The following is a 14,963-nucleotide window of genomic DNA, read 5'->3' on the forward strand; positions in this document are numbered from 1 at the left end:
TAACCAAAATGTAGAAATGATTTATTACTGGAAAAGGCATTTAAAGATTCTTCTCAAACAGGTAAACATGTCAAGTTACATTCGAATGTGAAAAAAACAAGGTAAAGTCCAGAGCCTCACTGATACATCTGTGCTTCGGTTTTCTCACTTTGTGCTTAAAACAGAAAGTTCATTCAGGATGTTAAGCTTCATACTAAAGAGGAGATAAAAACCAAAAATCGGGAATGCATTCTGATATTTAGCTGCGATGCTTCATTTACTACTCATGCAGAAAAATCTTTATTCAATACTTACAAATGAGAGACTGTCCTACTCTACATGAAAATGTATGAATGAATAATGCATCTTCAGCTAACAACTATGTTTAAGAAAGATCAACAAATAATAAATAATGTTAAAAATAATAATAAACAGCATTAAAAAATTTGGCCTTTCACAGCTACCTTATTTACATAGAAGAGAAAAAAAACCCTGAAGGTACTGCAGAAAGATTCTCACACAGGTGATGAAGTCAGAAGAAAAAGCTGCCTGAAATAATAAACAAGAGGATACACAGTAAAGGGCTTCAAAGAGCAGCATGGTACGGACACTTTTAAAAAGCAGTTACACAACGTGAGACGGCCACGAACTGAACCTGGATCCAGAGGAAAAAAAACAACACAAAGACTGGAATGTGTCCAGAACTGAATTATTCAATAGGTTTTAACTGTGGGAACAAATCAAGCCCAGTAAATCTGTTGGTCTTTTATTCTCAAATATAATCAAGGAATATATAATCTGGCCCAGTTTTAATCCAAAAAAGCTTTGTACCACTTTTTCGAAACCCACAAACTAACCAAGCATTTTCTTTTAAAATGACTTTGTTTAATTAAATAAAAAGAAATGGAAAACAGAACTGAGAGAAGAAATAGAAAGATGATGTTCTCTTTTGGACTTGGTTTCCAGTCAGCTCTGCAGCAATCTCCTTTACACATCAGTTCCTGTAGGTTTCTGTTAAAACAAGTCAGAAAGCATAAAACAGTCAAAATATCATCAACAAGACTTTGATTAAACTGAAAAATACAAAACAAATAAAAAATAGAACTTGAGCTATTTATAGTAAATACTGAGTCCCAAGAGGGGAATCAGTCAGGTAGAGGATGTGAAAAAGTTTCAACACCGATGCATGTTCTGGGTTAAAGGTTGGGTTACATGTCAGTGAGTGGAAGCAGAATTTGATCCCCCAGAACCCGACCAGAACCCTTTATCTCACAGATTAATCATGTGGCCGTACTGCACACAAAATGAGTTGGATGGTTTTGTTGTAAACTGTTGCCTTGTAGCTGAGCTGAATTTGTCATAGAAACAGCTGTCTTAGGTATTTGACATGGTCACTGTGGAAAAGGATGAAGGCATTCAGGTGAACTGAAATGCTCTTTGTGACTAGTAAAGATTAAATTATGAGCGTCTACTTTGAAAATAACGTTCAACTATTACGCATGAATATATTCTGACCTGAACAGGTAACAAAACCTGTTACCAGCAGCAACAGCTGTCTTATGTCCAAACACTGTTTTTGTTCTTTCAAGCCGTTTTGGATCACCTTTTTCAAAAGCACACATTTAACAACACAAATAAAAATAAAAATAGGAATTTTATGGGACTTATTAGATCTTTTGTAGAATTGCCAAGCATTGTGTTCATCTCTGGCACAGGAAGCCTGAATTGCTGCTATCCAAGACTTTATGACTGAGTGAACATGAAGTTTATAGTGTTTGCTGTTAGCCGGGTAGAACATGTTAGCAGGCTCAGGGTACCTTCTGCAGCACCACAGTGCTGCTGCAGCTGGCTGCTGAAGAAGCGCTCCCGCTGCGACACCTGCTCATCCCAGGCCTCCAGGATCCTCCGTTTCTCCTTGGGTTCCAGCCTCAGGGTGAGGGGGTGTGCCTCGTCGATGTGGGCCCGAACTCCCTCCAGGCTGTGGGAGTACTGCAGCTCACCACAGACCATGCACACCAGCAGCTGGTTGAGTGGATCATAGTCCATGAGGTAGCGGTTTCTCCAGACCTCCTCTGACATAGAATCCTCCTCCTCGTCATCATGATCATCATCACCATCAGCATGATCAGCAAACAAAATATCCGCCTCACCTGAAACAAACAGAGACAATTTTGTTTTGTGCCATGCTGAACAGATTAGTGAGCAAAGAGTGACAGATGATCATTTACCTTCTACCTGAGCTGGACAGTTGGTGTACATGAAGGGTGGTGGGTCAGGATCCACTGGGATGCTGACGAAACAAGATGATTATATTAGGTAGAGCTGATGGTGGCGAGGCTAAAAACAGAAGCTACATAAATTCCCACCTCATTAGATTTTCTGATGCATCAGAGGAGTTTACCCACTGACTGGAATCCTACAGGAAGTACATGGAAAAACAAAACAGGAAGACACCATGGCATAAGTCCCAGTTGCTATTTTCTCAAAATGCTTTGTGAGACTAACAACGCTAATTATGATTAGGATGATGGCAACCTACCTTCAAAAATGAAACAGGAGAGTAAAAATTAGCAGCAAGTTCATAAGATCTTTCACAAGAACATTTGTTTTTATGTTTCATTTTACATAAATCTGTAAAAGATTTGACTACTTTTTATAGTCAAATTTGGCACAAAAAACTAAAGAAAAAAAAAACAAAAAAACTGATTAATTGAATCCATTGCAAAAATATTTGGAAATGTGATCAAATCAGGAAAGATTGAAAGGATCCATATAAGGATCTAGCCTGACTATCTACACTGTTTAGTTTTGGACTTACCTCTACAGCCGTCGTCAGCGTCTGTAGATCCTGACCAGGCAGATCAGAGCTGCTGCCGCCGCCGCAGGCTCTCCTTGAGGTGCACCCCCTGTACTGAAATGCCTTCTTTGCTCTTTGCTCCTTCTTTTTTAACCTCCAGTACTCTCGCTTTCTCCTCAGAAAGTCCTCCTCAGACTCCCCAGGGATGGGCTTTGGAGGCATCATGATGCATATTGATGCTGCCTGGGCAGAAACCTCCATCTTATTTATGGGACTTTGAAGTTCAGCACAGGAGATTTTTATAGGACTAAGGATGGGATTTTGATGTCTATCAGGAAGTTCAATGGGTTGCAGGAGGATGCTTGTCAGAGGGTTGTCTGGGGGCTTCAGAGTAGGAAGAGAAGAGGTTGTCTCAGTTTCTGTGGCTCTGGGTGTCCACTTTTGACAGTGAGGTGAAGAAACTCTAAGAAAGTCAGTCAGATGTGATGAAGGTCCATCGTTCACGTTTCCCTCTCTGCTGATTATGGGGGGTTTAACACAGTGTGTGTCAGGTGACTGTTCAGCTTTACATAAGGAACCAACCAGGATGTCAGGGACGCTGCTCACGGCAGGTACTGATGTGACAGACGAACAGGACTGGGTGGATGGCTTTGATGGATTTACACATCCACTAACATTAATATCAAGTCCTGCAGCCTGAAAGATAGAAAATAACAGAAACAGAAGGATATTCAGCAAGAGGAACATGCAGTGCAGATATAGTTTTCAGAGAGCCTAACACTAGCATGAGGTAATGATTCAGGTTTCAGTGGGAGTAGATGCTCCTGCCTACAAGGCTGGAACTGAGCCAACTTCAGAAATCAACTGTTTTCATGTTATTATGCTAAGATACTTCTAGCCAGCTCAAATGCAAATGGAAAAATGGAAATAATGTTTGTTCTTTGTTAAATTATGGCCCTTTACATTTGCTGGAGAACCAAAATTGAAACCCTGTCTTAGATATAAAACACACAATGGTTTCTTTTATCTCTGAAAACTCTTGGTGGGACAAATACTTCTTTTTTTTTTTTTTTTTTTTACAATATTGAAGAATATTTGTATTTTAAATATACCTTACTCTTCACATCTGTATCATCATATCATTTTCCATCTACTTCACAGTTACTACATTGTGTTGACCTGCCACATAAAAAGCCAACAAAAAACATTGAAGTTCTGTCAGTAAATTTAAATTTTTCAACATCTGGTAGGTCAGCTTGGTCAGTGGAAGTATCGACCACCATCTCTTACAGAACATTTTGCATTGTGACACTAATCAACATCCAGGTCAAGAAGTTGACTGTTGGCTCACCTGGGTATTCTTTGAAAGAATCTCCTTCTGCCTGGCCTTTAACCTCGCCCTCTGCTGCCTCTTCATCAGCTTCCAGTATTCCCTCTTCTGAAGGCTGTTTGAGCTGCTCGTCCTTGTCATACTGCTGCAGAACCTTTCTGCAGGTGGAACAGAATCGTTGCGACTCTGCTGATCATGCTGATCAAGGTGATGCTGCTGTGGTGGATCCAGTGATGTAGTTGTGATGTGATGGAGCTTCGGTAGCTCTTCAGACCAGCAACTTTGATGGGCCCAATTGCTGCTGTAAGATCTCTGAGTTCCACATGACGAGGATGTGGAGATGAATGGTGCTGAAGTCGTCTGGGATGACTGAGTGCAGGCGGAGTGCACCACCTCACCTGAGGCCAAAAGAGATGGAACTGCGTCACTGAGCTGGGGATTTGGCAAGTCTTTTCCTTCCAGCACATCGCTATCCGACAGCAAGCTTTTAATTTGGGATGTCAAACAAGCAGGTAATAAATCCTTGTCATTCTTTTCACAATGAAGCTGTGATAAAACAGGCTTTATGTCCTGCTCTAAAGCATCTTCGGTTGTTTCTATTGCCACGCCAGCCTGTTCAATTTGGTTCTCAGAAACTGAGCTGAGGGATTCCTCCAGCAGTTTCTTCATAGAGGCTACAGCCAGCAGAGTGGTGGCTTGGCTGTCTGAATTAAGAGACGTCTCGGGCTCCAGCTCTGGAGGTGCAGGTGGGGCGGTCGGGGGTTTGTCTGGACAGATGGCTTGATCTGGTAGAGAATTTAGGTCAGCTGCTGGCACAGACTCACCCTCCTGTTTTATTTCATTTGTATGTGGTACAGCACTCACAGAGTTGTTTGGAAAATGTTGTTCTTTTTCCGCACCGATGGTAAGATTGGTGCTCGGCTGCGCGGTGTTTAATTCGTGTGTATGCGCCCTCCTCCTCAGTAACCCTGCACTGGTCCTTGCTTGGAAAATACTGTGTTTCAGGCGAGAAGCACGAGCTGCTCGCTGCTCACGTTTCTTTGTTCTCCAGTATTCCCTCTTCTTCGCCATCCTCTCCTCTTCTGACAGCTTTGGACCCACAGATAGCAGTGGAAGTGATGGCGTACGGCTTGAGATGCTCATTTTCATGACACAGCCACCAAACTTTGACCCTGCGACCGAGGCTGCGTTTTGAGGGGACTGGAGATGAGTTAGTGTGAGCTGCTGAACACTTTTGCTTGGCTTTGAACTGGAACTAGTTGTTATGTCAAGGTGAGATTGTGGTTTGACAGCAATTAATTTAGAAGTTTTGTTGACTGTCTGCACAAAAGAAAAAGCAGCTTTACCCTGAGATGAGCAAGACAGAGGTGAACGCCGATTTACCCTACATGGGGAAACACTTCTCCAGTTCATGTCATTTTGTGACGTTGGCTGCATCTTCTTAGAAATGTCATGGAGCTTTTCCTTGTCTCCAACTATACTTTGATATTTTGCACTCTGAGGTATGTTAATTGTCAGAGTCCCATCCTCTTTGATAAACCCCCCAATGGCCTCAGATGCAAGTGTAGGAGTCTTTTCAGTTGAATGCGCCAAGGCTCTTGCCTTTCTCATTTCTTCAAGGATTTGTTGGTAACGCTTTACCCGGCGTGTCAAAGAGTCCTTCTCCTTTAGTCGAATCTTCTTCTCCAGTGACAGGTTAGCTCGCTGTTCACGCTTCTTATTCCGCCAGTACTCTCTCCGCTTGGCTAGTATTTGCTCTGGTGTGTCATTAGTGTCCATTGTGGGAATTGCTCTGGTACGAAACCCTGCAAATGTCAAGAAAGGTTTATTTCTTAGATTTCTCTGATTCAGGAAATTCTTCTGTGTTTCAATGTACCTTTGTCGAAGTGTTTTACATGATGAAGTCTCTTCGGTAATGTTAGAATGATGTACATAAGTTAGTTTTTTTTGTGATTCTGCTGGCTTCCTTACTGCGGTTGTATTAAACGTTACGACTGTCTGTTCCATCTTATGCTCATGTGGATTCTGTACCTTTATCTGCTCTGTTTGCAGGTCAGGGACAGCTAACCCACTTTGCAGGTTATCAGTCTCCAATTTGACTGTTGTATATGGCACTTTAACCCGAACTGGATTCCGCTTCTGGTTTGTGCCTCTCAGAAACGACTGAGAGGTCAGAGTTGAGTTGGCCACAAGTATTGTTTTCTGTGCCGGTAGCCCATCTCTGTTTTGTGGCCTCTCTCTGACTTCAGTGGTCTTAGCTGCCAGCTTTGCTCTCTGCTCTCGTTTTTTGATTCTCCAGTGCTCTCTTCGCTTGGCTGCTCTCTCCTCCTCCGACTCCATGGGAGCTGGTGTAATGCCAAAACATGTAGCCCTTTTTATAGTGACCAAGGCACTCTTTAATCCACTTTGAGGTGTTGTGTGTGTTCTTTGGCCCTCTGTTTTATTAAAAGCAGGGCCACATAAAGCTGCATGGATTGTATCTGTTGTTACACAAGGTAACACCTGGAGCCCATTCAATGCCACTTGTGCCTCTGATGGTGTGTTTGGGACTGATGAGTCCTGCATAGATGCACATGGCTTGGGTTCTGTTTTTGTGGAGCTGCTGCTGGTAAAAGGGGTTACTCTAACTGGAGGCACTGATGAACTGGTGTTCAATTCGGTTCCACTGCTTTTGGATGAGGTAACCAGATTCCTAAGACTTTTGGTTGTTGGACGTTTCACTGTGACCGAACCACCCTCAGCTGCTGTAGCCAAAATGGAGCACGAAGTTGGCTGCAAGTTACGCAGGACCTTGCTAACTGTCATTGCCTTATGCCGCTCCTGTTTTTTAGGGGCCTTTGTAGAACTGTGTTCAATTGTCCTTTGACTCTTTGATAAAGAACTATAGGAGACATCATTACTTAGCAAAGGAGAGGATAAGGCAGCCAAGGGGTCTGACAAATTGGTATTGACCCCTGCAGAGACATACATGTATGAGAGCTTTTCCTCACTGCTGTCTTGTGTTGACTTTTTTCTCTGTTCAGACATTCGGGCCCTTTGCTCCCTTTTCTTGTTTCTCCAATATTCTCTCTTTTGGGCTAGAGTGGCATCATCATATTCGGAGGCTGGCCGGTAGCGATGGGATGCTGGACAACCTTTACCTTTCTGAGATGGCATGCTATCGTTAGCTTGGATAGCCCATTAGTTCTCATCTAACAGCAAGATTTATCTTTGTCACAGTAAATCAGTTGAGTTCCTCAGTAGAGACTCAGGGTGGTTAATTCCATACTGTTCTCCCAGGAGATGCTGCTGAGCAGATGGCATTGCACTGGCATGCAGCAGTACCTGGGGGAAATAACACAAGCTTTAGATGCATTTTAGCATTAAACCTCACAAATATTTGACATTTATTGAGCATCAAACATGTATATCCTTTTGAATTGTATTTTCCTGGATGAGGATGATAACTGTCTAAACAAAGTGTGTAACGAATGTTTTTCTAACAGAAAATATTAGACAAGCCTGTGAAATCCAATACCAGCAAGAAAGTTATTCTACTTATCAATGTCAGTAAGATCCATTGTAAAGCCATTGTTCAGATAACATTGGACTGCAGAGGAATTAGTACCAACAGTATTTCTGCAACATTACATTTACAAACAAAGCCCGCAGCTTCTGATTTAAAAAGTAGCAATGCGAGTTTTAAAGTTTGAACCTATCACAACAAGTTGACACACCTGCTTGTCCCTGGACCTTAAAAATTCTTAATACTGATATAAAACTAGTTACACAGGACAGATTATAGAACAATACAGCAAACCGATATGCAGGAGCTACATAAAGATAATCATAAATAAGACAAAGCTTATCCAGCAGTTTTGTTATTAATTAGGAGGATATTTAGCAGCCAGGTGTTGCTTATACAGAGAATTGATTACCTGCTGTTCAGCAAATGTGAGCATTGTAAAAAAGCAACAAGTCTGGATTTTTGGTTATCTGGAGGTTTTGGAACAAATGTTATTTAAAATGCAATAATCTTACAAAAACAGTAGTTTCTTTTGCTCACCAAGCCTAGAGAGGTTGTAAAACCCTTTAAAAATAATTAAGGTCCATTAATTATTATAAGAAGGATTACGCAGTAGAGGAAAACATTTTACACTGCAACAGTGTATCGGCAGAAAAGACTTGTTCCAACTGTCTTGCATGGTGTTGGACTTGTGTAGTCACAGAATCAGTCATTGACCACTAACTTGTTCCATGATTGTAAATAGAACAATAAATCTATGGTTACAGATACAAAAACCACACACTGCTGCATTGAAACAAAGTCGAGATTAACCTGACTGAAATTAAACATCACATACATTTCAACAGACTTCACCAATCTAAATCAATATTTTAAGGGAGAGCAAGAAAACATTGTACCAACAGAGTGTCAAAGGCCAAAAAGGTCAACTAAAGACCACTGACACTGGCTCTGATAAGTGAAGCATGGGTGGAGATGCATCTTAAAAACATCTAAACAGGATGGCACATTTGGTTCTGATGGGTTTCTTTAAGAATATTTTTCTCACATTAGACAGAAACACTGATGTTTAAAGCTTTCAATAAAAGCAAAAAGTGATTTCTATTTGGTATTTGCTTTAAATGATCACTTTACTGATACCTACTTTAGAGACAAAAGTCTAGTTACACAGGACAGATTTTATATTCTGCTCTAAAGAATTGGTCCCTGTTCTTACTCTTATACGTTTTAAATGTTTTTGCTGCCTCAACACACCTGAACTTAATGGCATGCTAAACAATTGTTCAAGACTGGTGTGTTGGAGGAGGGACAGATCTCAAACCTACAGGACAGTGGCCCCTGAGGGTCAGGATCAGGAATTACGGCTGTGTATGGAACAGTCCAACATAAATAACATTCTGAGTTCACACAGACAATACATACTTTTTTCTTATTTTATTCCTATAATATTATTAATTTATTTAAACCGCAATAAGAAGGCTTTGTCCAAATAACGAGACAATGGAGATGACTAAAATAACCTATCTGTTCCAAAATCATTTGTGGTTAACATTTGTTTGTAAAGTATACATGACGCATTTTTACAGGAGCTTCGAGATGTTTTCTTCCGTTTAATGCCAAGCATTCGAGTGTGTGAAAACGTGTTAGCTACTGTAACCAGGAAGGAAACAGTCTCTGTCCCTTTAAACATGTCCCTTTTCAATCACAAATTAGTCCCGTCGTAGACCGTCTTTATCCCTTACTTGTAATTGTTTGGTTTGAGGCGCGGCCACGTTACTAAACATAACCTCAGTGAAGGAGAATATACCAACCCTTAGTGACATACATGGCTACATTTTTACGTAAAGCATGCCCGGATCCCTGTCTCCCTCAGCGGCACAATGGACAACATCTTCCGCCTGTTGTCCTAACGGAGGGGGCGCCAGTCTGTGTGTGCTGCGTCTAAACATGGAGGGAAAAGGAGCAGGCTAACAAGGAAAAGCAGCAAGATTACAACAGTAAGGAACTGAAACATGCATGTCTGTTACCTTCCAGCTACACCTAACTTTCCGGGACACTTTATACGACCGCTGTTTGGACAGAATAGGGCCAGGCCACCGCAGTTACTGTCCGCCAGCCGTGTTCAGCCTGGAGCAGCCTTGACAACGCTCAAAGTACCAGGATGTGGAACCTGGATGCTCGCTCCACCGCGTGTTTGTGTGCGCGTGCGGAGAGGAACCGCTTATCTTATTGCATTTTAAACCAGTTTTTGTGTTTTGTTTTGTTTTGTTTTGTTTTACAAATTAAAACAACCATAAATAGCGGGTTTATCAACTCGCCTAGCAACTAAATATTGATCTTTTTAACAATAACTGTATAGTAATCTTCTGGGGCCATTAAAAACACAGATTGTATGTCAAGCTGCCAAAAGTCAACATGATCTTGGTGAAAGGGATAAAAAACGATCCATTGATTTCTTAACGGTTTCTGCTGAGCGTCACTAGCCATATCGGTCTATCTTGAGAGAAGTCAAACATCAACCGATTTAAGTATAGATAAATAAATAAAACGTTAATATAATTTCCAGCGACTGGACGAAATAAAGCCAAGAAATGTGTCGGCAAATTAAAAGCTTAGTTTAAACCTAAATATATTCACGAAATGTTTTTAGTCTTAACTGAATCTCGGAAACCTGAATTTGAGACATTAGACCCTATAACACCAGGGGACTTGCTAATGGCTGCTGGTTGCTTTGCCTGTTTACGTAGTTTTGTAGTTGAGAGGGTTCCCTTCATGCCTGCACAAAATTAATCTATGAAGAGTTATACTGGGGACAAAATTAAATAAATGAATAGATAATTAATTAAAAGGAGCATGAAATAAATAAATGCTTAATTAAACATTTTAATAATTTAATTAATTTATTAAATGCCATTAAAGCACTAAAATACATAACAGCCAATGCAGATAATGGCAGAGAATGATAATTTCTTGGTTCCTGTTCATGAAATAATTTTATCTGTGGTATGGCCAGTCAATGTAGAGAGGCGTGACTTAAACTGATCTGTTGAACTCTTCTTTGCTCCAGCTTAGCCTGGTTCTTGAAAATCAAGGTGGAGGAGTTTCTTGAATTGAAATTCTTTGACTTTATCTGCTAAGTAGTTTGAATGACAATCTCCTGCTTCCATGTCTGCTGATTGTAAAATCTCTCCCACCAGCTCACACAAAAGCTAATGAGAATTCTGCATTACAAGAGCTAACATCATTTTCAAAAAAATGAGGTTAAACTAGTGGAGCTCAACAAGTCCGTTTTAGCACCACCCCTCGATTAATTAATTATTTGCATTGGCTGTTATATAAGTTTGTATTTTAATTATCTAATATATTTTATGTAATGTCTGTTAAATAAATTAACTATTTAATTGAATATGTATGTTCAATAAAATGGTTAATTAAACATGTGGGACATAATTAAAAGTGCCATATGGGGCATTTAATTAAAGATATGATGATGTATTGATTTATTTTGTCCCTTTAACCCTCCATAAACATGTTCAATATGAAGCAATTTTATTACTTCTACTGGAGGGAATAATCATGATGTTATCAGATTTCATGAAGAATATCAAAAAGGGATTAGAACCTAAATTATTGATGCTAGGATGTGGTATAAACGGTTGAAGAATGTGATCTTCTAGAGATCGCAATACATTATTATTGCACTGATAAATGTGGGCGAGAATATGGGTCCCACATGGTTTTGTCTGCGGTTTCCATGGTGGCCCTACATAGGTCTATCTGGATTTTTATATCCACCATGGAAACCGTGGAAAAACCATGTGGGACCCATATTCTTGCCCACATTTATCCCATATGGGACCCATCTAGGAATGCTGGCTGGGAAAGACTAGGAAAACAATCACATATGTGGTATTAAACTGGATACATATCCAATTGTTTTCAAATGTTTACGTCACAACGGTCAGGTTGTCTGACATAACAAGACGAGAAAACATTTAGTTGCTATATCCCTTGACAGCCTTAGAAGTACAGAAACTGTTGTCTCCTTTAAATTAGGGCTGAAAAGGTTACTGTTGTTTACAGTAATATTTTACTGTATATTCCTGTAAAATATCATCAATTGATGACCAGTTTTTTATAATTTGATTTCTGTTACGTCAAATGTTTTGTTAAACCAGCATTTTAACATCTCTATTTTTATGTGGTACTTCATATTTAATGTGTATTTTCTAAATGTGTAACCAAGACATGCAATTTATTATATATATATATATATTGCACAACACTCAAAAAATGTCATATTGTTATATGGGTTATAGAATTTGAGTAAAGAAATTAATTTAATAGAGATTGGAATAAGACAAAAATGCACTGGAAAAGCACTGTGAGTACTTTCCAGATGCCCAGTATGTTATTTCTGTTCCTTTAGTTTCCTTTGTGCAAATAGTGCTATATAAATAAATCTGCCTTGACATCCATCCATCCATTTTCTAACACCTTTGTTCCTAGTGGGGTCAGGAGAGGTGCTGGTGCCTATCTCTAGCGAACAAGAGGCGGGGTCACCCTGGACAGGTCGCCAGTCTGCCGCAGGGTAACACAGAGAAAGACAGGACAAACAACCATGCACACACACACGCACACAAGCACGCACACACCTAGGGAGAACTTAGAGAGACCAATTAACCTAACAGTCATGTTTTTGGACTGTGGGAGGAAGCCGGAGTACCCGGAGAGAACCCACCATGCACAGGGAGAACATGCAAACTCCGTGCAGAAAGACCCCGGGTTGGGAATCGAACCCAGGACCTTCTTGTTGCAAGGCAACAGCACCACTGCTGACACAATGCAGTTGGTAGAAATGAAAGCAGTGAAAAAAAGGTAGCATGTAGGTACAAAATAAAAATTCAAATCACTAATTGTCAAAATAACAGAGACAACATAGGACAACGCTCATCATCAGTTATAGGAAGAGTATGAATTAGAAAGGTATGCATAATTTTTTAATATGGCATCTTTTAAGTAAAATGTAAATATTAATATATATATTGTGATGTTTTGAAAATTGTCTATATCATTTCTCTTCTGAGACAAACTTCTGGTTTAAGTGAAAATATATTTAGCAAACCTGCCAGAGGCATGAATCATTGTGGTACTGAATATCTATATGTGAACGTGTTTGGATGTAAAACATGTATCTATATGTTTTGTGGTCACACTGAGACAAAAAGACTAAGGGTTTGTCCTAATAATTTTTACCAAACCAGTACTTTCAAAAAGCACATGTAGGCAAAATGTGGAAAATTTTGTTTTTTAAATTGGTATTGGTGCTCATTATCTGGACCCTTTATAACAGAGAATTTAGGGATTTTCCCACCATGTTAATTTTTTTTATCAAGCTAAATAATCAGTTGAGAAAATAATGAAACAACCATAGCTAAACTACATGCTTAAAATGACCCGTAGACCAGTTCTCCTTTGAGTCTGCTTTCTGTTCTCTCAAGCCCCAGTCTGTTGTTCCTTTCCACTTTCACCACATGCTTTCTCAGTTAAGAGACTCCTGCAAAGTATACCTATCAAATGCAATCATCTGTCCTCGGTTGCCATATTCTTGCAAAGGAGGAGAAACAAAGTCATTAATCTGTATTCTATTAGCTGGACTTCCTTACCAAGATAACTTTTACCAATTGTACTGTATTATATTTACAATAGAACTGGACTGTGGTTAAATGCAAATGTCTATATTGAATGTACTGGCATCAATTGGCATGCTTTTATTATGAATTGCTATATAACTGAATACAAAAGGAATCTGTTTGTCTTGCACTGCATAAATTAAATCGAACTGAACTAGGAAAATAAGGCTAATTATAACAGTCAAACTACATAAGTCCCCATTTAAAACATTTTGTGACCTGGGACCCAGGGGCCCTGGTGACATGGAACCGCCTTGTGTTTGAACATGAGCTAAAGCGTCTCTGCCATCGCGTGTTTATGATAGAACAACAGCCGTTGTATTAGCAGCTTATCAGCATTAGCGCCTGCTGCTCGCTCTGCCCCCCCTCCGGGGTGGGTGTGCGTCGTCGACGCTGTTACTGTCTCTTTAAATTTACCCAGGAGCCCCTTAAGGAGCCCCAGGGGCCCCTAGTCCGGCTCCCCACCCAGAAGACAAGCAAGAACCTTAAAATACATTACTGGAGGCCTAAGCTGAGACGAGTCTTGCTTGAGCACTACAAAGTGTTTTCGCCGGCGGATTGAGTGATTCTATGAAAAGTTAACTTGGCTCCCGTGCGGGGCGCGTGGGAGAAACCCTGGAGAACACGGGCTCCAGAACGATGAGCGCCAGCCAGATGCGTGTCGAACGGTGCCGCGCGGCGGAACATGTTCCTGCTGTGACATGTTGTTCATGTGTGAGTGACATGTCCCGCTCCGCCGCTTCGACCCGCTGAGGAGGGAGGTAGTACACGAGCTACAACTACATCAACAGCAAGGCCAGTGATGGAAGAGAAAGAGACGGGGGAGAGCGAGCCAGTGGACCTCCGCTCTTCCGAACAGTCTGAGTTGCTCTCATTAATAATAAGCGGAGAGGAGGAAACGACGCAGGAGGGGAGCGACTTGGGAGGTAAACGACAAAATGTGTTTTTCTTTTTTCTTTTAGGGCCACAGCTGAGTGGGTGTGCGTGGTTGTCAGTGACACAGCCATTGTCAGTCAGACAGTTAATCCGTGTCAGGGACAAAGCCGTGGAGCGGCATGGCCCCTCTGTCTCTGTGGCTCCTATAAACAAAGGCTCAACAGCACACAAGCTGAGGCGACTCACTGCTGCCATCTAGAGGATAGCGACTGTAAGGCAAGACAAGTTTATTTGTATAGCACATTTAAAGACATGATGAAGACATAAAACGGCAAACGAGCAACAAACATTTGCACAATAAAGAGAAGCTATGAAAAGGTGAAATACAGAGTAAAATTAATGATGCTCCAGTTAATATTAACCAAAAGCACTTTTAAATAAATGGGTTTTTAGCTTTGAATTATAGAAACACCGTGTTTCAGCAGTTTTGTAGTTTTCTGCTAGTTTGTTCCAGAATGGTGGAGGATAAAAATGAATTCTGCTTCTCCTAGTTTGATTCAGGTTATGCAGATATAGAGCAGACTTGAACCAGAAAATCAAACAACAACAGGAACAACAGATCTTTAATCTACTTTGGTGCTAAACCATTGAGTGATTTATAAACTAGCTAAAGTACATTAAGGTCAATTCTCTGAGCTACATCAAGTCAATGTTAGGACTTCAGAACTGGATGATAAAAGGCTTACTTTGAAATTGTCTTGTGTCAGTGTGTCTTGGAAAGTT

At 40.5% G+C, this 14,963-nt stretch overlaps 2 protein-coding genes across 7 annotated transcripts in view; one reads left to right on the plus strand and one right to left on the minus strand.

The window, feature by feature from the left end:
- Window positions 1-9,788, minus strand: LOC103480115 (uncharacterized). Of its 4 annotated transcripts, XM_017310554.2 has the most exons (8): window positions 9,437-9,550; window positions 5,983-7,430; window positions 4,128-5,911; window positions 2,798-3,472; window positions 2,346-2,395; window positions 2,208-2,269; window positions 1,797-2,129; window positions 1-990 (listed from the first exon to the last, which is right to left on the minus strand). In XM_017310554.2, the coding sequence occupies exons 2-8, from the start codon at window positions 6,038-6,040 to the stop codon at window positions 974-976; spliced, it is 2,979 nt and encodes a 992-aa protein (XP_017166043.2). In that variant the 5' UTR covers window positions 6,041-7,430; window positions 9,437-9,550; the 3' UTR covers window positions 1-973. The 4 variants fall into 4 exon arrangements, with proteins under 4 accessions (XP_017166043.2, XP_008433159.2, XP_008433157.2 ...); XM_008434937.3 differs by lacking the exon at window positions 9,437-9,550 and adding an exon at window positions 9,639-9,788 and having other exon boundaries at window positions 4,128-7,430; XM_008434935.3 differs by having other exon boundaries at window positions 4,128-7,430.
- Window positions 9,523-14,963, plus strand: part of zfta (zinc finger translocation associated) — a 19,032-nt gene continuing 13,591 nt past the window's right edge. For 2 of the 3 annotated variants that reach the window (XM_081599755.1, XM_081599756.1), the window contains exon 1: window positions 11,897-14,230. In XM_081599755.1, the coding sequence (XP_081455881.1) occupies window positions 14,107-14,230 (124 nt within the window). In that variant the 5' untranslated portion in view covers window positions 11,897-14,106. Of the gene's footprint in view, window positions 9,609-11,896; window positions 14,231-14,963 lie in introns of those variants that run through there. The other variant, XM_081599757.1, reaches the window with a different exon arrangement.

This window comes from Poecilia reticulata, chromosome 18 (assembly GCF_904066995.2).
Source record: "Poecilia reticulata chromosome 18, P_reticulata-male-v2, whole genome shotgun sequence".
NCBI lineage: Eukaryota > Metazoa > Chordata > Actinopteri > Cyprinodontiformes > Poeciliidae > Poecilia > Poecilia reticulata.